Source organism: Prionailurus viverrinus, chromosome D2 (genome assembly GCF_022837055.1).
Source record: "Prionailurus viverrinus isolate Anna chromosome D2, UM_Priviv_1.0, whole genome shotgun sequence".
Lineage (NCBI taxonomy): Eukaryota > Metazoa > Chordata > Mammalia > Carnivora > Felidae > Prionailurus > Prionailurus viverrinus.
The window spans coordinates 83,324,973-83,351,745 of record NC_062571.1 but is presented as its reverse complement, the minus strand read 5'-3'; the positions used below and the strand labels follow the sequence as shown (position 1 = coordinate 83,351,745).

The following is a 26,773-nucleotide window of genomic DNA, read 5'->3' as shown; positions in this document are numbered from 1 at the left end:
CAACTTGCCCAAGGGCACAGAGAGGTGTACTTGGCCCGACCTGATCTTTTTCTAAAACTCTTGCTTTTCATGAATGTATTAGTTTGGGTTGCTATAATAAAATGCCATTGATGGGGTGGCTTAAACAACAGACATTTATTTCTCACTGTTCTAGAAGCTTGGAAGTTCAGGATCAAGGTGCAGGCAGATTCAGTTCTTGGTGAGGGCCTTCCTCCTGACTTGTAGAACACCACTTTCTCACTATGTGCTCACAGAGCTTTGAGAGAGGGCTCTCTTCCTCTTCTCAGAAGAGCAGTGATTCCCATCATGGGGGCCACCCCTACGTATGACCCGATATAAACATAATTACCTCCCAAAGGCCTCATCTCCGAAGGCAACCACGCGGTGGTCCAAAGTAAGAATTCGGTGGGGGCAGGGAGGAAACACAAACATTCAGCCCATAACAATGACCATGTCCTAGCACTTCCGGCTTCTCTCACTCCCTCCTGCTCGGATGGGTTTAAAAGGATACTTTGGGGCACCTGGGGACCCCAGTAGGTGAAGCATCTGGCTCTCGATTTCACCTTAGGTCACGATCTTACAGTTCATGAGTCGAAATTCCATGTCAGGCTTTGTGCTAACAGCACAGAACCTGCTTGAGATTCTCTCTCCCTCTGTCTCTCTGCCCCTCCCCCACTGAGTGTGCACACTCTCTCTCTCTCAACATAAATACATAAATAAATAAATAAATAGACTTTATAGAGATAGATAGATAGATAGATAGATAGATAGATAAAAACTAGACTAGTCATTAATTCCAGGTTCCCACTGAGAACACAAGTGCCCAGCTCCCATACTGGGCACACCCTCATCCTTGAACACCCATCTGCCGGTTGGTCTTTGCTTCTTCTGAGTAGAATGACCCCATCGAGGGCCTTACTTATTACTGAACAGCCCAATAGACTTAAAATGCTCTTTATAGCTACTACTTAAATAAACCATCTGCTATTTTTTATGAGAAAAAAAGCTATTCTGGAATGAGAGTTATACTTTAACAATTTGAAAGACAAAAATAAAAATAAGCCCAGAGTAGAAAAAGATTTCTGAGATGGGACCAGCGCCCAGGAAAGAGAGAGAGTGGCCAAGATGCCCTTCCTGGGTCCACACACTGTTCCCTTCCCGGAGCTGCCACTGTCTCCATCCTGCTGGCGCTTTCAGAGATGCCTTGCATTCTGGGATTATTTTCATCTCCTGTTCCAGATCCTCCTCGGGTCCTCTGCCGGGGCCCAAGCTCACATTTCTAGGAAGGGGAAACCTCTCTTGCACTTGCAATGTCTTTTTTAAGCTCCAGTAACCAATTCCTCCCTTAGAGTATTTCCATTTCAAAGAAAACTTTAACTTGTGATTCTTGGTCACAGGATTTTTCTTTAGTTTTCTGCAAACACACACTCTATGAGCTGCCTAGAATGTTAGGGCGCCTAATTCATTACTGAGTAAAAGCTTAATCTGTTTTTATCCTAAATGACAGAGGAGATGCTTTAGATACATATCAAAAGTAATTGTTTTTAAAAGAAATGTAAGTCTTGAATAAATACCTTATCCGACTCACCCTTGAAGTGACATAGTTGTGTTTTCTATCAGATTTTCTATAAATACACATTCCCTCCTCTTCCCCCAGTGTCTTAAAGGATTCTGCATTAGGAAGATTTAGATCTACTTTTAATTGGATAGGGCTCTAAGGAGTGTGGGCAATTCATATTTCTGATGAGAACCCCTTGGAAGATATTTCAGTACCAGAGAGAAGACAGATTCAATGCGATCGAGATTTAGATTACCTCTGTGAAAGATTGGCTTTAACTCGTGGGTTTGAACTTCTGCCTTAGCTCCTGCACTAGGCTATGAAGTTTCCCACAGCCCTGAATGAGGAAGCATCAGATCCACACACACCATTGTTTTCTGATTTGAAATCCTTAGTCCACTTTATTGCATCCTTGAAATCGCTGGTTACTTGCCGCTCGGAGAACACTCTTTCCTCTGTCCCTTTTCTTCAGATGGTCTTAGCTACACTCTCTTGAGATGATAACCTTTTTCTACCATTCTGAACCTCCCAGTAACCAGGAAGTACCATTTCTTCAAGTTTCATGGATACAAACTTTTTCTTTTCTTTTTTTTTTTTCCTTCTGGTGAAACTCCTTCCTTCGCTCCATGACAACAGTGGCTGTGGAGAACAGATCAGCTATTGATTTCCTATGGAGAACTGCACAGTTGACCCACAGGACGACAAGACTGACCTCACTGGGCACGGGAGCCGTGGTGGATGACAGGGTAGACGCCAGCCAGGATGACTGTCCCTTACTATTAATTCTGGCTGTCGATGACTCACCAGCACAGCGTGGACAACTCTGGTTGAATCCACTTAGTAGCTGTAAGTGACTCACTGGTGAAGATGTTTTATGGGATCCTTGAGTCTCAGTTATTCTTCCAAAATTCAGCTGTTTTTCCAGGCAATTGTTGGGGGAAGAGTCATATTCAACTGCATCTGAATTTCCAGTGTCCCACATAGGTCATGGACGTTTGAATGGTTGAGGATATGCAATGGTGCAGAAGAATCCAGAACACTGTCGAGATCCCTCTGCACGGAGATGAGTGAGGTCTAGCTTTAGGTCTTGTCCAGTAAGTGAGGCCAGGAGCCTGAGAGTGACAGTCTCCTTCTAGTCCCTCTAGGATGAAGGGTGGGAGTCCCCAGGGAAGATGCGTGTCATGAGAAGGGCCATGGTGACTCGAGGTCTGTGGCTCAGCTGAAAGAATAGAGACCCTTGTAGACACCCACCCTCTCTCCAGGCCTCTTGCTCTTTCTTGAGCCAAGCTCCATCCCTGGTCCTCCTGGTGTTTTCAACCTGCGTCAGCTAGATCAAAGGATCCACATTTTTGCAAAGACATTTCTCAGAGAGAGCGAGCGAGTCAGACCCCCCTCTCGCAGCCCAGCAGGTGCACTGTCTCTGTGGTCTGCGGCACAGGGCCACCCGATCTGGCAGGAACAATGCCGTCTTCTCCTTGCACGGGCAGGCACAAGGCGGAGTTGGCATCTAGAAAGCCGGTCAGATGGGGCAGGAAGCCAGTGGGAACTGGGACTTAGGAAGGGCGTAGGAAGCCTTTATGAAAAGGTTCATAAAGGATTTATCAACAATAAGCCCTCCCCTCTGGTGTGGTCAAGTAATCAAGGAATCACTGCCCATCTAAGTCACGTTCACTGATATGGCTTGTTTCTCCCCACAGAAACTCTTTGCCTGTCAAAACAGAAAACTATTTGCTCAGCTTTTAATGCCCTGGAAGGAAACATATAAAACGCAGAGGTTTTGCATTTTTTCTTCAGGCCAGGACATCTGTAGTTCTGTGAGATTCTGAAAAGCCTAAATCAGGCTGCAGGGAAGGGATTATGTTTCTTGATTCTGTAGGTAATGATTGGGCATCTACAACGGGAGCAGAGAGAACAGGGGGAGAGGAACAAAAGTGAGTACAGATAGCTCTTTGAGGAATTGTGTAGACAGGAGGAGACTGACAGGCAGTCCGAACAAGAGAACTCCTTTTAAACACGGGGGAAATAGGGTGTGGCTGTAGATGGAGGTGTATTAGTCAATAGCGAGCAAGGCGCTGACACGACACGGGCGGGACAGACGGGCTGGCCTGGCGTCCTGGGATGGGCAGGGAGGTCCGGGACACAGGGTAGGAATGTGGAGAGTCCATCCCTCGGAGGAGGGAAGCAGAATCTGTGGGCGCAGACACAGACCAGTGGATGAGGGTGGGCCAGGGATGTGTGGAGGTCAAAGGGGCATCACACTGCCTGGGTAACCGCTAGCTGGAAAGTCAACTCCTTTGAAAAAGAACTGATGCGTGATGGGAACCTCATCACTCAGAACCACTTTAACTGCCTTGCAGGAAATAGAACCTCCCTGGACTTAGCAGAGGCGTCTCTTCCAATGTTCCAGCCACGTGAGGACGCTGATCCTCGCCCTGTCCCCAGGCGCCTCAGCTGTGCTGGGTGTCCCAGCTCCGCCTGGCATTTGCTCTTCTGACCCTGACCCATTTAGTGGAGGCAGTGTGGGATCAGCTGACTTCACGTTTCCGGAAGTGCCACCACCCTTTCCTGATCCCTGCTGCTGGTGACCTTGCCCCAGGCCTCCAGTTCACAGGCCACCTCCCAGTGGGTCTCCGTCCCCTCTGCCCCCAAACAAGTAGCCAGAATTACCCTCTGAAAAGAGGAAAACGAATCACTGTTGCCTCTTTGCGTGAAATCTCTCTGGCTCCTTGTGCTTCATGGAGTAAATCAAATCTTCAGGGGACGTGCAAGGTCACGGGTAAACTGGATCTCCAGTTCTCTACATCCGTGTGTCTCAGGATCCCTCACCCCCCACCCTGCAGACATACTTCTTCACTTCCTCAGGAAAGCGAGATGGCCTCAGGAGCCGTGGCCTTGGCCCTTACCTGTGCTGCTCCCATCCTTTGCAATTCCTGCCCTTCCCAGCCATTGCCAGGCAAACTTTATCTTATTCTTCAGGAGCCAGTCGAAATGCCACCTCCTCCATGAAGCCTGCCCACTCTCCCTAGAAGTAATCACTCCCATACCTGTTAGACAGGTAGACCCAGCATCCACCAAAGTGTCAGACCAGAGGAAGGTTTTGTGATTTACCTGTTTGCACATGACCCCCGGGGCTCGACGGGGATGCCTGGAGGCTGGCCTCTAACTCAGGGGCGCCCCTGGCACCAGTAAGGCCTGGCAGTGGGAGTACTTGTTAGGGGTCCTGCAGAGAGTGGGGAGTAGTGTTGTTATGGACTCTAAACATTGAATTTGCTCATGCCTTGATAAAACATGATTTTTTTTTTTTTTATATAGGAGCAAATCACTATTAACATGATCTCTTTGAACATGTTAGCAGGTCAAATCTTTTCTAACCGAATAGATTCTGGCAAACTTCAGGATTTTCAAAACTGTGGAAATGCTGAGCGTAATCCAGGAGGAGGGCGTCGTTACGTGCCCGTCCTCGCGATTCCTCTTAATAACCCCTGGGCTTTAAAAGGGAAACTAAGAGGATGAAAACATGTCACCCACATCCTCAGAGAAGAAATCCAGCCACTTCACCGAATGCAGAAACTGACTCCCCAAATCCTTATTTTTAGATCACAGGAAGACGCGAGATGCCTCCTTTTTGACTTGGGCGCAAGGCAAAGTGCGAACTTTGTCAAGGCGAGGTTATTTGAAGGGAAAAGGAAGCCAGGCTCCGGGTGGAAACAGTCACAGAGCTTCACGCAGCACATGGGCTCGCAGTCACGATCCCCATTGATCGGGACTGCCAGGCGGCCCCTTGGTTTCGGAGGTGGCTGAACGCTGGTTAATGTGGACTCTCTCGCTCGCTCGCTCCGACTACATTTTCTTGATAGCAGGGCTTCTATTTTTGACTCATCCTCCATAGAGAAGCCTGGTAATTTTCAGTGAAGTACTTGGATTAAGGGCTTTATTGAAAATTACTAGGCCTCAAGCAAACACAATAAGACAGACAATACAGAGCATGTTCAGGAAAGAATGCCCGTCTGCAGGGATAAAGCCCGACAGAAGGCTTTCAGGGGGACGCTCAAACGGGTGGTAAAAACAGAATGGAAAAGGAGCTAGGAGTGGTTATTAGCCTGGGAAGGAAGAACCGTAAAAGAATGAACAGGGAAACAGATGGAAATGACGTTTTATGGAGAGAAAGAAAAAGATGAAAAGTCCAAGAGCCTGGCTGAAAGACGTTCAAAAACTTTTGAAGACGATAGAAAAGCAAAAATAGAATGACTTCGTGTGGAAGAAACAGAGAAAGATAACCGTACAGAATTCAAAAGCCGAAGTGTCCAATATAAAGCAGCAGAAAATCCATTCAGCACTGCAGCTTTTGGAGCACAAAGACAGAGAAACTTTTAATATGCTCTGACCCCAGTCCCTTGTCCTCCGCCGTCCCTGCGGCCTCGGGGACGCTTTCCACGGGCGGCCGCTCCTTTACTGCCTGCCAAGGTCTACCTCGGATTCTGTAAGTCCCTATGTCCCTTAGGAAGCCGGATACATTTACAACAGTGCAAATGAGCTCTAGAACGTGTAAAGTTTCCACATATTAAGGACATAGTGAAGATTTCCTTACGGACACAGGGACACAGCCACATGGTGACAGCCTGTATTGATGGAGCTTTAACTGAGTCATACTTTTGCCAGACTGAGGTCCTGTTTAGCACCCATTTTAGAATCTCGTGATCCCCAGCCTTCAAATTCAACTATGGCGCGAAGTCCCCCTGCCTGAATATATATTTTTAAACCAAAACCGCATTTTCTCCCCCTTAAAAGGAATTAAATGTAAAATCAAACCAAATTCTTGTGACTTAAATGCTGCGGGAGTGTGAGCAGCAAAGCACATGGAGTTTGGGGTGCAACCCAGGTCAGCTGTTAAATCCGAGCCTGTGGCCCAAACCAGGTGCCCTCCCAGTGTGGTTGTCCTGCTTGCTCCCTGGATGAGCCCCGGCAATCGTCCTGACCGAGGACTGTCATTTCTAAAAGACGCACAGAGTCCGGGAAGGAAAAGCCGGTCCAGGTGTTGGAAGACTGTCTTTGTCTGATCTATAGCCTCTGCAGCGAACGCGGTACTGAAACAGGGTTAGCGCCAGGCTCGGGAAAGGAGCCGGTGGAAAACACCCCTCCCCTGAAACCCACGCACTGCGGAAATGATGCCACGGATCTGCCCCTTGAGACCTGTAAGGGGCTCAGAGTCTGGGTCAGGAACCAAGACCCCACAGAGGAGACAAACGTGCCCAACGGAAGGTACTTTGTGGAACGTCTCAGTGACGGTGGCCTTTTGCTCAAGCGCTGGCCAGAAGGCTCTCCATTCCATAAAAGATGAATCAAAATATGGCAGGGGTGACAGTGGGGGAGGGGGAGGCGGTGCAGGGGTAGGGGCAGGGGTGTGTGGGGACTCCCTGCGCACTTTGCATTCGTTTTGGTTGTGAATCTGAAACTGCTCTAAAAAATAAAGTTTACTAAAAAAATTTTTTGCCTGAGTGTTCAGTCTGTTTCACCAGTCTCCCTCGGAGGCACACGAGCATCAGACACAGCCTGCCCGGCCCGGCCACCAAGTAGCTTGAGCCAAAGCAGGGCCTGGTGACTGCCGTGGTCCCTGGACCAGCTGCCTTGTCATTACTGGAAGCTGTTTAGAAACACAGAGCCTCAGGCCCCACCCAAGACCTACTGAATCAGAATCTGCATTTTAACAAGACCCCCAGTTTTCTTAGGGGGGCCTGAGAAGCATGAAATACTCGAAGTAGGGAGATACAGGATACATACAAGTAGTTCCAAGGCCAGGGCAGAGAGTGCCAGGGGAGGGGTGGGGAGGCACCTTCCTGGATGGCTGGGGTGGGGAGGCTCCAAGGTGAAGAGAACAGTAGGGGCGGGGGTGCCCTTCCACACCCAGGGAAGACCGTGGGAAGTCCAAATGGTTGGGAATCCAAGAGCATGTTCTAAAAATAAGGCAGGATATTGTGGGTAGAGAGGAGAGTGCTACAAGGGTGGGGGCTCCTGCCAGCGAAAAGCCTGGATCTGCCTGTGGAGGGTGTGGTGGGGGCCCCAGAGGTTTGGGCACCTTTGAAGTGATTCAAGCAATGATACTATGGCCACTTTGTTAGAAAGTAGAGTGGTGACTGAGGGAGGGAGCCGAGTCGCAGGGATGGGTGTGGGGGGCCCCCGGAAGAGGCTGGGTGATCCAGCCAGGACCAGAAGCCCCGGAAGGTGGAGCTTATGAGGAAGGGACCACCCAATGGACTGGCTCGAGCAGCGGCCCTTGTACCCAAGGACCCGACTTGTTCAGCAGTGCCTCAGGGAGGATCCCGGCCAAGCCAGCGCAGACGCGAAAGCTAGTTTGTCAGGGGCTCTCACTCCTGAAGGCACTTAGATACACAAACCACAGTGAGAAAACCTGATTCATCCTTAAGGGCTTGGGAAGCCGATAATGAGATTATGATGGATTTTGATCAAAGCACAAAAGAAAACAACATACCTGAGGGGCATGAGTCTAAATTTTAATAATAAAGTAAGATAAAATAAAGTAAAATAAATAAAGTAAGAAAATAAAAACTGCATCTTGCTCCAACAAAGCTATATGTTGCTTTTCTTGATTTAGATTTATTCCTACCTTCTTTGTTCCTATCTCTTTCCTAATCCTCTCGAACATTTGCCTTGTGTGTATTTCCTTCAGAGAATCCTGTGCCATAAAGGAGCCCCTAACTCACCTATCCCTCCAAATTCCCTAATGTAAATAACTACCATACTCTTTTTTAAAATGTATTTATTTTTGAGAGAGAAAGCGTGAGTGGGGAAGTGGCAGAGAGGACGAGGGAGGGAGAGAGAGAATCCCAAGCAGGCTGACAGTGTGGAGCCCGATGCGGGGCTTGAACTCATGAACCACGAGATCATGACCTGAGCCAAAGCTGGAAGCTTAGCTGACTGAGCCAGCCAGGTGCCCTATAAACTAAACATCCTCTTGAGAGTTTTTTTTTTTTTCCAAATTTTAGAAATGACACTGGGTCACAAGAAAAAAAAAATCTAATTTTGAGGCTTGTTAGCATGTTTCCCCTTGTCATTCCGACATAAATTCTATTATTTCCTGGCTTTGGTCCCATGTTCTAATTCTTTTAGATATAGTTTAGTCTTTCAAATATGCACCCAGCGCAAGGAATATATGCCAACAGGCACATAAGCAATACTGGCTGCCTGTGACGGCCCCAGAGGATGTGAGAGTAAAGCTTCCATTCACACCAGCAGATGGATGGATGTGCCTGTGGACAATGCGTTTTTTTTTTTTTTAATGTTTTATTTATTTTCGAGACAGAGAGAGACAGAGTGTGAGCAGGGAAGGGGCAGAGAGAGAGCGAGACACAGGATCCGAAGCAGGCTCCGGGCTCCAAGCTGTCAGCACAGAGCCCGACGCGGGGCTCGAACTCAGGGACCGCGAGATCATGACCTGAGCCGAAGTCGGACGCTCAACCGACTGAGTCACCCAGGCTAGTCACCTCTGGACAATGGTCTTAATGCTCAGGGAGGACAAAGTCTTTGGCTCTGACCAGCACTGTCCAGTAGAAATATAATGCAATGTAATTTTAAATTACTAGTAGCTGCCTTTTCAAAAACTGGGATTACTTTTACTAATATTTAATATATCTGCAATATTATCATTTCAGCATGTAATCAATAACAAAAAATTAAGTGAGACAGCTGACTTTTGTATCAGTTGCTCTGGCTGCCATAACCCAGTACCACGGGCTGGGTACCCTAAACTCATTTATTCCCTCGGAGGCTGGCAGTCTACGATCTGGTCACTGGCTGGATGGGGTGTTTTGAGGCCTCTCTGCGTGGCTCGTAGATGGCCCTCTTCTCACGATGTCCTCATACGGTCCCTACTGTGGGGGTCCTGATCTCTTCTCACAAGTGCACTAGTCCTCACGTTACCTTGTTTTACCTTAATCACCTCTTTAAAGGACTTAGGTCCAAACACAGTCACATCTGGAGGTACTAGACATTAGGGCTTGAAATTCTGAATTTCTGGCAGAAACAATCCAGCCCACAACGACAGTCTTTCACGAAGTCTGACAAACCCAGCGTGTGCCTTACGCTGACAGCACGTCTCAGCTCGGACTGGCCGCATTTCAAATGCCAGTGACCACACGTCCCTCGTGACTCCAGGACTGGGTCACTCAGGTTATAGTCCCGTCTGCTGCCTGAGCGCTGGCAGGAGCCCCCCTGCATTGCCTGAGACCCTCGTCAAGCTGCCACTGGCCCCGATACTTGCCACCCATCACCCAAGAGCCGCTGTGAGATAGTTTCCCTCCAAGACGACTGGAATCTGGGAACGGAGATGGAAATGTGTACATTTAGGCCCCCCAACATCAAGCTTGGCGAACTGTTGCAATGACCACAGCCCCAATCTTACTCCAGTATGTTCAGAAAAGGCCCAGAGGATGTTTCTTCTCAAATACTGCAAATACGCACACCTGGCCGGGAGGCCGGGTCTCCGTCTTATTTCCTAAATCTGGCACAAAGTGCCCAACTCTGCCGTCTTCTGCTGTGACCTCCTACCTCCCTCCCTGGCAGCCTGGGCGGATTTCTGGGGTCCTAGCCACGGGAACAGGAGCCCATTTTCTCACGCTGCCCACACCATTCCCAACCCCCGCCCTAACCGAAGGAGGAAACTCAACTACGGAGAAACAGGGATCAGGTCCCAACACCAAGTTCTGGGAGATATCTCTGTCCTCCCGTGTCCCGTTGTGGGGCGCTGTACTATGTAGGGATCTGTGAATATTATCTTCTTGCGAACATACACAGTTAGGTCATTTCCACGTGTGTTCAGAGTCCTCCATTCGAACCCCGACTCACTCGTCTACTTAGAAACCCTCGTAGACGTGGGTACCGCACGTCGGTCTTCCCTTCCAGACACCTCTGTCCACGGAGGTCCGTTGTGGCCCTGGGATCCGCTTCAGCCAATGACACGGGCAGAAACACGGGGGTCATTTCTGGAAAGTGCGTGTAAGGGCCGGGCTGGTGACTCACTGTCCCGTCCTGGCCGCGTTCCTTTGTGGTGGGCCTCGGCCCACCTGCGTCCCGGGAGAGGACCAAGCTCGTGCGGCATGAGTGAAAAATAAACCCGGGTGCTGCACAGTTCCTGGGTCTTCAGGAGGCAGAAATTCCAGCATCTTCCAGCCCATCCTGCCTGACGTGGGAGATGAATAATTCCTTCCTCCTGTTATCTTTGTCCCAGGAAATGCAGTACTTGTTGATGTCAAAGTGACTTTTCTAATTGCCCAGGCACTTCAGATTTCATCTCAGGAACTTTCTCCCTCACCTGTGCTCATCACGCTCACGTCAGCTGCAGACGGATGGGAGGGGGACTTGGTTTTCTTTGAACGTTCTTGTGGAAAAGTTACAAATACTCAGAAGTGGCTTTTCCATCCTTTTTGCCAGGACAACTCTAACCGCTGCTGTGGAGACGGCCGTCCCAAACTGAGATGAGCAGGTAGACCCGTTCCGACTCCACGTTCACCAACCGGTCACTCTCCCGAAATCCTCTGTGTGTCTCCTCCAGGACACAGGGACAGGTGAGGACGGCCCTTCCGTCCCTTTCTCTTATTGCAGGTAATACTCTGTCGCTTGAGCATTTTCAAAACGAGGATTTCTTACTCTTGGTGTTTCTGACATTTTGGGCTGGATAGTTCTCTGCCGTGGGACTGTCTGCGCATCGCAGGACGTTCCAGAAGCATCCCTGGCATCCATCCACTGGAGGCCAGAGGCATCCACTCCCTGGGCCGTGCCAACCTAAAAATATCTCCTGGGGGTCCCGGGTGAGAACTGCTGTTCCAAACCGAACACATCTTCCCCCCTCCGTAGGAGGCTGTCTGCCGGAAATGAAAAAGACCTTGTTCTTTGATTTATTATTTATCGGAGGCCACTGTCCTGAGACAGGTGAGCCTTTCTCACTATCGGGAATCGCTCTTAAATGCTGAGTGTTCATTCTTTGTACTGATTTCTCTGCGCCCCCAACGGATGCCCACCGGGCTACATGTCAGGCACTGTTCTGAGAATCAGGAGCGCTGTAGGAAGAAGTGCGTGTGGCCACCACACTCTGGCACCGACAGCCTACGGAGAGACCTGCTGAGGAAACACACACGCAAGCTGCTCACTGCCAACCGTAGCCAGTGCTGTAGAGGAGACGACACCGTGGGGGGTAGGACGAGAGGGGGGCATTCAAGCTGAGACAGGAAGAAACCAGACAAGGGCAGGAGGGGCAGAAGCCTGCTGGGCAGAGCCAGGAGGGGCCGGGGTGCGCGAGGTCCCCCGAATTTGGGCGATGTGGCCAAAATACAGGGTGTGAGGGAGGGAACGAGGGGTGACGGCCCCTGAGACCGAGGGGCCGAGGACATACTGCCACCGTGACCGCCCAGAATGGCCACGAGCAAAGGCACATGTTCCTCCGGCCCCAGTGGCCTCTGGCCCTCTCCGGTCCCCGGTCCTGCTCTGCCCACCCCACAGCCTAGAACACGATAAGCCAGGAAGTCATCGGGGGAAGGAATGGCTGAATCAGCCCTGTTTCTTTTAGCAGTTTGCTGAGAAATAGGGTCCCCTGGCTAAACCAATAACATTGTAGTAATTGGCCTTAATTGTGGAAGTGTCTCATTGCTATGAAGAAATATATCCTGTGCTACTACAGGACTAGGTGTAATCCACAGAACATTTCCAAGTGGCCTCTGGGCAACCTCCATGTTATTCTGAATAGTTTGGCTTTTGCCCTGTGTCAAGGGCAGTGGGGAATGAACAAAACACACATTGTTCAAGAGGGTTTGATTGATCTTGACGGCCACAAAAAGAGGCGGCCGTCATCCTTCCCTGGTATAAAGTTCTGTTTGGGGTGGAATTGAGTCCCCTCACCCCCCCAAAAGAAGTGTTGAAGTCCTAATCTCTGGTTTCTCTGAATGTGACTTTATTTGGAAATAGGGTCTTTGGATGTGATCAGTTAAGATGACGTCATAGCGGATCAGGTGGGAAATCCAATGACTGGCGGGCTTGGAAGAGGGAAATCCGGACAAGGAGACACATACAGGTGGACCCTGGACTGATGTGGCTACCAGCCACGGGACGCCAAGAATGGCCAGCCACCCCGGGAAGTAAGAGAGAGGCATGGAACAGACCGTCCCATTAGTCACTGTCCCGCAGACAGCACGACCCTGCCAACATGCTGATTTCCAGCTTCTAGGCTCCAGAACAGTGAGAGAATAAATTTCTGTCATTTAAAGCCACTCAGTGGGTGGTACTTCATCACAGCAGTCCTGCAAAACTCACAAGTGCCCCCATGGATTCTCTGGTCACCTTTCTAAGAGTGGGGAAAAAAAAAAGCAGGTGAACGAGATGGGTTATAAATCCTGATGAAGCCACACAAGAAGCTCCGAAATCACCTTGGTGGCAGATTTTAAAAACGTCCAAAGCTCAAGTAACTCCTTTTTTTTTTTTTTCCAATAGTTACATCTTATGTGACTCACACAAACTACACTGATAAGACCTATTACTGGCTGATTAAAATGATGGCAGGCTTCCTCCCCATAGAAGTCAACGGAATAAATAATTTTGTGGGAGCCAGTGAATCTAGAATCCGCCAAAATGGTGCAATACTGGTCTTATCACAGGATTCATTTTTCAGGGAGAGCAGAAAAATCCCAAGTGTCAAAGGAACGCATTAGTCCTAAGTGCTCAGAAACTCCTCCAAATGGGTGTCCCAGACCTGGTTGTCTCCAGCAAGGACCAGCAAAATTCTTGTACTTTTTTAGTTCCTTACTTTCAGAGCGTGTATAGAAGGAAGATCGTGGGGTTTCTTGGTAGGATTTCTACTCGGAAGGGCCAGCTGGTGAGCCATGCATAAAACCTTCCAACACACAACCTGTAACAAACTTCTGGTTGCACGAACATCACCTGCCATGAAATGCGTGCGGCAGGAAGATACACATAATGAGAAAAACACAAGAAAAACTGCACTTTTTTTTACCTTGCCTTTGTCGAAGTAGTGGATGATCTCCTGATAGAGCTGTTCTTTCAGCTGTCCCTGTGTTGTCGCCTGGTACCCGTCCCGCTGGGTGAGGTGGGCCGCACACACGTCCTCTGACCACTGGGGCAAAAGCAGAGCATGAGAAGTGCCAGGCGAGGGCACGCCCAGTGCCGCCCCGTGCCTTCCCTTGGTCAGAATGCACAGTGAGTCCCGCACGCCCTGCACGCACGAGGCCACGGTTCCAGGGCCACTCGGGGCTGCTGTCATCAGGCTGTTGGGGCCTGGAAATGAGGGCACAACCTCTGTGCAGAGGCCCCACGAGGAATGAAAGACAAGAGGGAGGCAAAGCCAGGCCTAGAGTCACACAGAAGAGAAACCGGCAGGTTCTGGAACGCACAGAACTGTCAGCTTGCTGAGAGTGTGTTGAAATACCTGGGATGAATTATGAGCCACGTGACTGGGGCTGTCTCAAGTGAGGCATCCCGGGGTCCTGGACTCAGTCCTGAGACACTCAACATTTTTCCTAAGCTTATTTATTTTGGGGATTGGGAGAGGGAATGAGCAGGGGAGGGGCAGAGAGAGGGGGACAGAGGATCCGAAGCAGGCTCTGTGCTGACAGAGAGAGCCCAATGCGGAGTTTGAACTCACAAACCGCGAGATCAGGACCTGAGCCGAAGTCGGAAGCTTAACCGACTGAGCCACCCAGGTGCCCCCTCGTTTAGCAAAGAAGACACAGGGATCTCACATACCAGTCGTAAATAAAAGGAACCTGGTGGCCTATCTTTGGACCTTTGGCTCTGGGCTCGCTGCCCATCACCCAGGCACAACTCGATCAGTGGATGTGGAAGTGACAGTGGACCCACAGTATAAACAGGAGATGCACAGAGGTCTCAGCAAGCCGGGGAGATGCACCAAAGTGAAGGCAAGCTCATCTGATGTGTCAGCTCATAAACTTGGGCTCCGCAAAACAGTGGCGTTAAGTATAAGGTTCAACAAAATTCACTATTGGGTAGGAGCTACTATGTGCAAGGCACGGGGTCAAAGACGAGTCAGAAGGTGCCCTGACCCGGAGACAGTGCTAGGACAGCTTAGAGCACAATGATCTGTAATAACGCCACAAAATGTGTTCCATGAGCATTAAAGGGTAAGAGGGCTGAGTACACACTGCCGGTGGGGGTGGGGTCTGGGGATGCTCCTTGGAGAAAGTAATTAGAATGGGCTTGCTTATCAGTTGGACACAGGAGGTAGAGTTTGACCGTGTAGATAGGCCAGCAAAGATGCTGCAAAGAAAGCAATGGACCCCCAGGCCGCCTGGACCAACATGGGGGTGGGTGTGCCCCACAGGACCCAATGCTGTTCAGGCCACATATGGAGCAATGACACCAGCCAGGGTGACACATTTAGGGGCAGATTAATGAGAGTAATAGCTGTGATCGGGCAGAGGCCCAGCAGGACTGGCCTGCTAAAATGGGGAGCAGGGGGCTTGGGGAGCATGGTGAGGCTTCCCAAGAGGCACCTCCTGCTGAGCCCTGGGGGCTCCAACAGGGCCCAGAGCACGGGGCCAGAATGGCTCCCCTGCTCTAGAAATGTCAAGTAAGGGTGAGAAACATTTAATCAGGCTGCAAAGGTTTCACCTCGGAATTAGACTCGCCTCTACTGATCACAGTTGGCTGTTACAAAATCATTAAATTATGGAGTTCTCACTGCACAGCTAGATTTCTATTCTTCATGGGGGATAAACGTACAATGTTAGATGATTCTGAAATGTAACAACAATAAAATAAATAAGAAAGTTGATTTCAAATAACTTCCTTGGAGTTTAAAATCACTTAAAAAATATTGAAGAGGGGAATAAAAGTCCCTCTACACCTTCCATTTAAACACTGATATGATTTAAGTTGATTACGGGGACTCAAGGCTAATGCTTGCATTGGTCTTGGTTTAGGCAAAACAACCAAAGATTATATTTGAGAATTTTTAGCTAACGAACAAGAATGTATCTGCCACGTTGAAGGAAAATTTTCATAACGAAACAAATAACGCCTTCATTAAGCTGATTAACCAGCTCGAGTTCACACCAAATGCTGTATCAAAGTATATTTAGAAAAAATTACGAAATGTAACGATGCAAAAGATAGGGAGAGAAATTATAGAGCATTTTGCCATTTAACTGGAAAATTCGGAGCCCCAGTGGAAAAGATAACGCACTTGGGCCTATGGATTTGGGTTGTGAAACACACCCTCATGTGGTCTGTGCCGAGCCCATCTGCATTCAATAAATGCAATGCGTGAACAAATGATAGTTTACACACATATCTATTTTATGTTCACGTGCACACGCGAGTGCTTATGTACTATAAGAGAGTGAGGGTGAGTGAGTAGCTTGTCAACCCCATTTTAATTTTCCTGGTGAAAATAAATATCTTCATAGCTGCAAAAATGCCTTATTACTGAAATTTGGGTTACTAACAAATGAAGGCCATTAGAATTCGCAGTGGCATGGCTGGTGTCAGGTGTGCTAACTGAAATCTCTATCTTTGTACATTACTTTCCTTGGGAGAGCTTTATGTGGGGTGAAGCCAGACGGGGGTCTACTGATGAGTGTTGATGAGGCACCCAGACTGATCCTCCTCCTGTTTTCCTTGCAATGGACCCTTTTGTTTTCAGGCAAAACTACATCTCCGCACTCCAACATCTCCACAGCAGCCGGTGTGTATTTGTAACACCAAGAGATACTAGAGATTTCAGGGTTGGGCCAAAGGCTGGAAGATTCTTGCTGGAGTTTCACTCTTAACATAGTGTTCTCCTTAATGCTTCTCAACACCCAGAAGACATTGCTTAATGCCTGTTTTAATGCGATCTTCTCTGGTTTTCTTTCTTTTAGTTTTTGGTGTTTGGGGGGGGGGGGGCTGGCCTGAGTTTGAAAACAGGATTCCTTGAATGAGTGGTCTTTATGTTGGGTCACTCAACTAAATTTGAATTCTCCTAACCGTTCTTGTTGATCCAGTTTGTAATTTTTCAAATTTTTTTTATAAGGATGTAATGGAAAAGATGATCTAATGATTAGCTAAAGTATTAATACATAAAATTAGAGGTTGTATAGCATTTCCTTCACCTATCTACTTATCCATCCATCTGCCTACCGACCCACCCACCTACACATTTATCCATCCATCCATCCATCCATCCATCCATCCACCCAACTTACCCATCCATTCACCCTTCCGTCCATCCATCTATCCACCCATACTTCCATTTATTCATCCATCCACCCACCCATCCATCCATCCATCCATCCATCCACCCATCCATCCACTCATCCATCCATCCATCCACCAACTTACCCATCCATTCACCCTTCCATCCATCTATCCACCCATACTTCCATTTATTCATCCATCCACCCACCCATCCATCCATCCATCCATCCATCCATCCATCCACCCATCCATCCACTCATCCATCCATCCATCCACCAACTTACCCATCCATTCACCCTTCCATCCATCCATCTATCCACCCAACTTCCATTTATTCATCCATCCATCCATCCATCCATCCATCCATCCATCCATTTATTTACTGTGGGTCTACTCAGTATAATTAACTGGGCTAGAATTGGGCATCAGGGAAGAGCATGAATACATTACTGCAAACAAACATTCAATGTCAAAAGATATCTGCAAAACAAAAGAATCAACACAGCTGAACGTTGTCATGCCAGACCTGTGCTCAGGAGCAACACTCCACGAGAATTAGGCAGGAGGTGTAACGTCAACTGATGGACTAATAGAAGATCTCAATGTGAATGCTTTGCTAAGATAATTAGGGATATGTCTCATCCTATCCTACCCTGAGCTGTCGAAATTCCTTCTTACTGATGTTATTCTCCACTACCTCTGAGTTCTGCTGGCATGAATAAGGAACCGTAGAATCTCTAACTCGCTGCTAGCCGACAGCCCAATGATGGCTGTTTATGATGCTCAGTGATAATTTGCTATGACATCTTGTTAAATCTGCATTCAGTAGGGCCAAGCCTACAATCAAAGTAGCTCCTAAATATGTCTTTGTTTATGTCACCACATTTAGTCAAAATCCATAAGATCTTAAATCATAGGTTTACTGAAATTTATCATGGACAAACACAATTTTAAATAATCTCAGAACATATAACAACAGAATCATAAAAGCGTGTAGTAATTTCTATTACCTTCAGAAGCTTTGCATGGAGAAGCAAGGTATAAGCTGCCTCCGTGTAGTTATCACACTCTTTATGCAGGTCACACAGCTTGTACAAATACCTGAGGTGACGAAATAGACAGATATTTCTCACATGGGAGCACATCATTTGTGCTGAGGATTGCAAGGGCTGAATTCTACCTTCACCAGTGCACCATATCTACACCTTCTGTTTACAGTGCTCACAACTCACAATGCCTTGAACACTCTGGGTGCAGGAAGCACTAAGAAAAACCAACAAGAGAAATATACAATCATATATTTAAAAAAAATTTTTTTTAACGTCTATTCATTTTTGAGAGACAGAGAGAGACAGAGCATGAGCAGGGAAGGGACAGAGAGAGGGAGACACAGAATCGGAAACAGGCTCCAGGCTCCAAGCTGTCAGCACAGAGCCCGAAGCGGGGCGCGAACTCACAGACTGCGAGATCCTGACCTGAGCCGAAGTCGGATGCTCAACCGACTGAGCCACCCAGGCGCCCCCTATACAATCATATTTTGAAAAGAATTTTGAGTCCTCCCTTTTCAGATGAAAAGGAAGCTGGCACAGGAAGGCAGAAATGTACTTAAAGGGTTTCTCATTCTTTTTAATTTGTTCCAAAGTTTTCTTCTTATATTTGAAATGAGATTACGATGTTTGATTGTGATTTCTTACATTTCTATTGAATCCAAACACACACACACACACACACACACACACACACACACACACCCATAAAAATAAAAATCCATAAAAATAAAGGGCTCTGATGATCACAGTGAATGTGATCAAAAGAATTTCTTTGCCATTAAGATATAAAGGTTGCTTTTTTAGTATAAAGTAAACTACATTTTGGATAAAAGAATCTAGTTGTTTTCCCAAAAGTTTATTAAGTTTCTATGGCATATTTTTATAAGGGAGAAAGGAAAAAATTTTTAGAAATCAAGTTAGACAATCATGCTTGATGTAATAAACACATCATTAAACATGAATGTCACGTGATGTATCCTTACTCTATTCTGCTAAGTTATAGTCTTGCTAAATATTTGACACTCACCCCCTAAAGGTGACCAAGAGAGGGGGCTCAATCACAGCCCACCCCTCTAGAGAAAAAGGCAAGTGAAGGAGAAAAATCCAGCAGACAATATAAAACATCGGAACACAGTGTCAGTTAAAGTAAGAATGGACTGAAAAATTATACTATTGTCCATATGTGATAAAATTAAAACTGGATTTCTCACTTGATCATATGGTTGTCTCTTTTCTAAAAGGCCATATGGGTCAGTCAAAAGATACAAAAACCCTGTGCAATAATAATTTATGGCTTTTCTCTAAGGTGGCTAAATATGACCGTCAAAGCTCCGTATTGGTGTACATAAACTGGGCCAGGAGTCAGAACACATCAAACTCTACCTTGAGGGTTCACGATTCCTCCAAGATAAACCCCCACAGTTAGAAGACATTTGTTAGCATGGACGTAACAAACAGCACTTCTAATAAACATGCAGAGGTACAAGCAAGCATGATGCCTACCTACCTTATATACATTTCTTCTCTTTCAATTTCTTTGTAGAAATTCTGAAAAATCAAACCACAACACTGTTTTGAGAAACCTGTTCTATATAAGATGTCACCTGCAGATTAAATCATCATGGTTCTTCACTTTGTGTCAAACACAGCCAAATGGACCCAGCCCCTTGGTTTAGAACCATAAATTCACATAAAATGCGAAATTCACTTTTTGAGGGGGCAATTTTAATGATTCCGTTTCTTGCACTGCGAGGACAAAAACCTACTTCTGTCACTGAAGAATCACCAGTCGTTCGTTAAAAAATGGTATTACCCAAAGATATGACAGCTTAGCCATTCTTAACTGTTGTAAAGTCATTAGAAGATAAAAAAAAAAAAAACAGCAAAGATCCCAAATTTGGGAAGAAACCTGAACGTGATTTAAGACATGCTGGGCCCAGCTTTGGCAAGAGCCCCTAGAAGGCAACATGGTTTTCGAGATGTGTGGTGATTAATGTGGTAGCCACCAGCCACATGTACTCAAATATAAATTAAATTTAATTAAAATTAAATAAAGCTAAACATTTGCTCCCTCTGTTACACCTGCCATGCTCTAAGGGCTCAGTAGCCCTATAGGGGTTAGTGTTACTGTATCTAACCGTGCAGATATAGAACATTCCCATTCTCACAGAAATTTCTATTGGACAGTGCTGTTCCAGACAGAGGGACCTTCCAAACCATAGTAATTAAGTAAGTAAACAAACAAACCAATAAATAACTGGTTGCCATTTGAACAGCACCTTCTGTATACACACCAATGAAGAAAGATTAATGAGCAGGTTATAAGCAAGGGGTATTTCTGCATATTGTAAAATATCTTCTGGGCGAGCATGAAAATTTCTATCAAAATGGTATTTCTTAATGTAAACGTCTCTATAAAGACTTTAAAAACTTTACCATACACAAGGCGCCAAAAAGGTGCAGAACAGTCACCTAACCAAGCCGAATGGCAGGCAACACCACGGCCACTTTCGGCGTGAAATTTAGCACCTGAATCTGATGTGCTGACTCCGGGATCAAGGCCTGAGATACCAGTGAATATCACTGCTATAAAGGAGTCCAATTATCCCATAGATGGCGTAAGTTGTTTAATTTCATTAGCAACAAAAGACACTGCCACTGGAACTGATTTCTTTGAAAGTAAGTGATAAATAAATACAAGAAAGAGGGGCACCTTTAGAAAAATGCTCCAAGATTTTCATATTTTGCTGCATCTGAGATGTTAATGTCCTCTGGTTCATACGCTATGGCTCAGTAATGAGGATATTTTCAGCTGACAACTCAGGGAGACGTAACAAAGAGAATCCGCATCAAAGGCAGAGGATGAGCCCTTCCAACTCTAACTCACCAGTATTTACAAGCTACGACTGCACACCATCCTATTCTGCGCTCAGATTTTTAATCCTTTCCCAAGCGTTTGATCATTCGCCTTTACAATTTCACAACGGGGATATCATGCGACCTTTATTCCTCTCTCACGGATATGGAAATGTCTTCCGTTTCCTGCCTGTGCTTAGTTCTGTTCCCTTCCTAGGACTTCAAAACCTCTCTAGAACTGAAGAACGCTCATCTCAAAACCGTTTCTATATAAAACCGTGGGTTTCTTACGTAAAAGTTCACGTTGCTCTGGCGCCCCACTTCTGGGCTCTGCCGACAGCACCCCCCCCCCCCACCATCGTCCCCTCTCTCAAGTCCCTTCCACACCGGTGCTCAGGCTCAAGCTCTACCAATCTCTGAGCAAGCCTTTCTGGACCAGACCCTCTAACACAAATGCATCACTATGCACCACTGATCTTCCAGAACTTACACATTTGCATCATATACCGGTGCTGTACTCCCTCCTGAGTACTAAGATTTTCAGAATTCTCGTGAGAACCACTTTAATTAGCATTGTAAAGGGGCCATGAAGAATGTCACTTATGTCTATAAAGTAACAGTGAGTCCACCACTCTAAGAGAGGGCTAAGTTGATGACGGCATAGAAGAACTTGGTCACACACAACAAAATTACCAACCAGTAATGAAAGACTGCAGGATTATGAGGTGACAAGGAAATTCTACTGAATTACAAATGTGCTTTCTGTCCAGGGGGAACTATGATCCAATGTCATGCACATGTGCTTACAGGGAGGTGTTCGTGTAGGGGTACTTAGGTCATTGGACAGAGTGACTGCTCATCTCTCATTAAAAAAAAAAATTTTTTTAGCTGCAAGGAAGAGTAAGACATTAATGAACCCATATAACTAGAATGTTCCACTCACTCCATTAAAAAAAAAAAAGCACTGGGGTGCCTAGGTGGCTCAGTCGGTTAAGCAGCTGACTCCAGTTCAGGTCATGATCTCACGGGTCACAAGTTGAAGCTCTGCATTGGGCTCTGTGCTGATAGCTCAGAGCCTGGAACCTGCTTCAGATTCTGTCTGTCTGTCTGTCTGTCTGTCTCTCTCTCTCTCTCTCTCTCTCTGCCCCTGCCCTGCTTGCACTCTTTCTCTCTCTCAAAAAAATAAACATTAAGAAAAACAAAACAAATTACAAAATAGCACTGGTTCTAAAGGAAATTTGTCAATGGGCTTAAAGGGCATCAATAAATCCTATGTTCTTTATTCTTTTTTAAATTTTTTTTTATTTTAGGATTTCAAGAGGGTTTCTGCTTAGTGATAAACTGAGTACATTTTATATATTACTAATGGATGTTTATACACCTATATGAGATCAATATACATCTATTTCATAAGAAAAGTACCAGGAGAAAAGGTGAAAATGGTCCACAGATTTAAAATATATTTATGTTTTGGGGCACCTGGGTGGCTCAGCTCAGGTCAGATCATGATCTCAGGCTTCATGGGTTGGAGCCCTGCGTCAGGCTCTGTGCTGATAGCTCAGAGCCTAGAGCCTGCTTCGGATTCTGTGTCATTCTCACAATCTGCCCCACCCCTGGTTGTACTCTGTCTCTCTCTCTCAAAAATAAATAAACAAAACAAGATCAGAAACTTTAAAAAGTTAATAAAAAATAAAATATATTTATGTTTTTACTTCTGTGACTAAATGTGAGCTGTGTAGTGAATATTAAAAAACCTGTCTATAAAAACTTGGTTTTCTTGTTTCTCTTTAATCCATAGATCCATTTTATTTTTAATTAAAAAAAATGTTTAATGTTTATTTATTTTTGAGAGAGAGAGACAGACAGAGAGAGAGAGAAACAGAGAGAGGGAGACGCAGAATCAGAAGCAGTCTCCAGGCTCTGAGCTGTCAGCACAGAGCCTGACGTGCGGCTCGAACCCAAGAACTGCGAGATCGTGACCTGAGCCGAAGTCGGACGCTTAGCTGACTGAGCCCCCTGGGTGCCCCTATTTTATTTTTTAAATGAAAGACTTGTGATAGGTTGAGAACAATCTTGTGATCCCAGGCATTGGTTAAGAATGGAACACCTGACTCTTCATAGAATGATTCAGGATGTTCCAAGTTCAAAGAAGTTAATGATGTCAGATAATCTCAGGAATCCTGGATGTGATTCTTGATTAAAGCCTAGCTAGTGCTGACAGCACTAACAACAGGTACGTGCCGAGTGAGGCTCCGTACGAAAGAGGAACAGAGGTTAATCAGAAACTGTGACTGCAAGTGGCATTTCAAGAGCTTATTTTCTGACCCTGGGTCCTGATGATAAAAGGCCACATTCAGAGCACATCCCCACTAGGTTTCACGTCCTGGTGAACACGAGAGATCTTGCTTTAAAAAAAAAATAGTATTCTCAAACATTGAAGTTGGGAAGCTAATAAATGTATTAATAATTCTTCTCTCTGGACACAAATCAGCTTCTTAGATGCCCTTAGAAATCAGGAGGAAGAGTATGTCCATAGTAGGGAATGATTTCAAAGAGGTTTCTACTTCTCTCCCGCAGAAAAATATTGATTTCTAGCTTCATGCTAACCATATTAGCATCACAGAAGTAAATTACTCTGAACAAAGGCAAAAATGCAGGAAGACAATGAAGCAAGGGCCAGGGCATTCCTGTGCAAAAGACTGGGGCCTTTACCTGAGGCAGAGCTCACTGCTATGCTACACACAATTAGCCTACAAGTGAATGTGAAAGTCGGCACAGCAGTAGGCCAGATCTCAGGGACGGAAGCTAGAAGTCAGTAATTCTTCCAGTTGCCCAAGACCCTTACGAAACATATGCAAACATATTTCAATCTTTTAAGCTGATTCTTTCCTCGGCTGTGGCCAGTCTATTAATGAGACCAAAGACCTTCTTTATTCTGTCACAGTGTTTTGGATTTGTAGCATTTCTTTTTGATTCTTTCTTAGAGTTTCCATCTTTCTGCTTATTATATCATCTGTTTCTGCATAAAGTCTCCTTTTTCCATTAGAGCTCTTAACAATTTAATCATGGTTATTTTAAATTCCCGGTCTGAAAATTCTGAAAACATCTGCCAAAGCAAAGCCTGGCTCTGATGTTTGCTCTCTCTCTCTTAAAACTGTGTTTTTGCCTTTAGTATGCCTTGTAATTTTATGTTGAAAGTGGACATGATGTGCCGCGTAGGAGGAATCCAATCCAGTACGGGCTCCGGTGGTGGTTTTTGCTCCTGGGCTTCTGCTTCACTGTATCCTCTTGTCTCTCCAATTTGGGGGCCAGCAGTTTTCTCTGTAGAAGGTGTTTATCATTCATCAAAACAGGTGGCCTATCCACGGATGGCAGGGGCCGGGATGGCTCGGGAGCTTTCAGCTGCCAGTTTCTTGCACAAAGCACAAATGCGGTATGGACACGACACTGGATGGAAGGTGAAAAAATTTTCCTTTTGCTTTTAAATCCGAGCATCTCTGGTGGTTTCCTAAAGAGTGAACGATCGGTCATATTCCTCTTGGCACAAAAAGCCACTTCCAGGAGCCTGAAGGGCCTACGAGCCCATTCAAAATGGCGGGCATGGAAGTGAAGGCAGAGCAGGTACATGTCATCGAACGACCAGATGATGATACTCCAGATCCAGGGGAGTAAAGTAAGGGGCACAAAGCAGGAGTAGTGTCTCTTGCCTCGGGACAGGCAAGGGAAGTTGAGGAAGACCCTCTCAGGGCCAAGAGTCTGCTCTTCTGGCTACTTACCAGAGGAGGATGACACAGAGAGAGACAGACATCTTCAAAGCTGGGTGTGGGAGTCACGTGGCTCCTGCAGCCACGGGGTTCACCAAACACTCCCTGTAGACGAGCTGGTCATGAAGCTTCCTGAAAGCGCGATGCCCTGCCCGAAGCTCACTGCTCCACTACTGTCTCAGGCAGGCAGTGTCCACAGGACCTGGCCATGTCACGGTGACAACAGGGGTCAAAGAGGTCCGTGGATGGCAGTGGCCAAGTCTACCCAAGCCATCTGCTATCCACGAGACCACGAGCTAGCTCCTCGTAGCTGCCGTAATAACTCACAGTAAACCTGGTGGCTTAAAACGACAGATATATATTCTCTTGCACTTCTGGAGGTCAGAGTCTGAACTCAAGGCTTCAGCAGGGCCGCACGCCCTCTAAAGGCTCCAGGTATAAATTCTATCCTGCCCCTTCCAGCTTCTGGGGGTGGTGGGGAGGGTCCAAGTGCCCCTGGGCTTGTGGTCACATAACTCCAGTCTCTATCTCCATCTCCACATGGACTTCCGTGTGTCTCCTTTTCTGTCTCTCTCTCTTTTTAAGATGTTTATTTATATTTTGAGACAGACATGCAGAACGTGAGTGGGGGAGGGGCAGAGACAGAGAGAGAGAGACACACACACACACACACACAAAATCTGAAGCAGGTTCCAAGCTCCGCGCTGTCAGCACAGAGCCCGATGCAGGGCTCAAACTCACAGACTGCGAGATCAAGACCTGAGCTGAGGTCGGCTACTTAACCGATGAGCCCCCCCACCCCCGCCTGGCGCCTCTCCTCTTCTGTCTCTTATAAGAACACTTGTTATTGGAGTTAGGGCCCACCTGGATAGTAATTCAGGATGATCTCCTCTGGAGACCCTGAACTCAATCACATCCGCAAGGAGCCTTTTTTTCCAAATGAGGTCCCGTTCGCGGGTTCCGACGAGTGGGATGCGGACCTATCTTTTGGGGGCCATCATTCAACCCACGACGGGACATGCTTGCCACCTCCTAATAGTGATGCCTTTGAGACCTATAATCAAGGGAGGTGCTACCCTGGCTCCAAAATAAGATGGCTCTTTCTTCTTAGCCACGGGAAGAACGATGTGAAAACACCTGGAGGGGACTGGATTTTGCAGACGTGTTTACAGTGGATCTGCAAAAACAGCTCTTCCTTTTCCCTTCCTCTGCAACAGACGAGGAAACAAGCAAAGGAAGTTCCATGGCCAGCTGTCACGAGGCTTCTGAACTTTTTGAACACAGTACGTTTCTGGCTTACTGTGAAGATTGGAAATTTAATTAACTTGCATTTCACTCACCAGCACGTTGACAGTGCAGCTCATACGATTTTCTTTGTTCTCATCATGCATGATGGTTCTATAATCCAGGAGTCTTTCCATCAGGCGCACAACGAGTTTTACAAAAGTTTCTCCTGTTTTGGCGAGGTATTTGTGTTTCCTGCAGTGTTCCAAGAGGCTGAAAAGTAATTATGCACACGTTGTTAATCCCTCTCAGAAAAAGAAACTTGACTGGTGCAATTTAAAATATTTCCCATTATTAACACGTTTTAATTATTTCTGGGCTACAAAGTTCATTGTAGTCTAATTACAGTCTCCCTGTCTCTATTCTGACATAAATCCTACTGTTAATCAACACTTACATTTTATCAAATAACACTTTGTACTGTTCATCTCCTCTGCCTCCTTCCACTTCATGATCCAGCTTGGTGATGATCTCATTTTCAAACTATAATTAAGCAGAGGAAGCGTAAATAATCAGCATGGCGGATATTTCATTTTATGACTGAGCATCAATGGCACGTAAATCGGGGAGAGATCATCATCAGATAGTGACCCAACGCCTTTGAAACCTGATTTCACTTAAGAGGTACCATCCCCAACCCCCTAGAGATGTCTGATGATCCCCTGCCACAGGGGGATTCTTCCATTTCCTTCCCTGGTTAATGGAGCCTAAACATGTACATTCTGATGGGAGGAGCAAGGAGCAGAGAAAAGAAAGGCGAGGGAACCGTAGGACGAATAATCAAGGAGCAATGCGAACAAACGTCTCAAACTTCATCTCCACCAACAAGTAACATCTAAAATAGCTCGTTCGTTCCTGGAAAAGAACAGATGGCGTTTCACTTGCCAGCAAAGAGTTCTCTGCAATCACAAAACATCGAAGGGGCCACTTCACTGCCATTCCTTGATGGGTCTAGTGAAATACCTCACTTGGGTTGAAAAAAAACATAAAACACAGGAAGGACAGCGTCTCTACAAGACCAGCAGACGTCTCGAGAAGGTCCATCTCCG

The 26,773-nt window shown here is 46.5% G+C and overlaps 1 protein-coding gene across 3 annotated transcripts in view; it reads right to left on the bottom strand.

The window, feature by feature from the left end:
- DOCK1 (dedicator of cytokinesis 1) overlaps window positions 1–26,773 on the bottom strand; it is a 531,871-nt gene that overhangs the window by 43,531 nt on the left and 461,567 nt on the right. For all 3 annotated transcript variants that reach the window (XM_047826036.1, XM_047826038.1, XM_047826037.1), the window contains 5 exons: window positions 26,122–26,207; window positions 25,781–25,937; window positions 19,328–19,368; window positions 17,782–17,872; window positions 13,572–13,691 (listed from right to left, as the gene is read on the bottom strand). In XM_047826036.1, coding sequence (XP_047681992.1) covers window positions 13,572–13,691; window positions 17,782–17,872; window positions 19,328–19,368; window positions 25,781–25,937; window positions 26,122–26,207 — 495 coding nt within the window. The remainder of the gene's footprint in view (window positions 1–13,571; window positions 13,692–17,781; window positions 17,873–19,327; window positions 19,369–25,780; window positions 25,938–26,121; window positions 26,208–26,773) is intronic.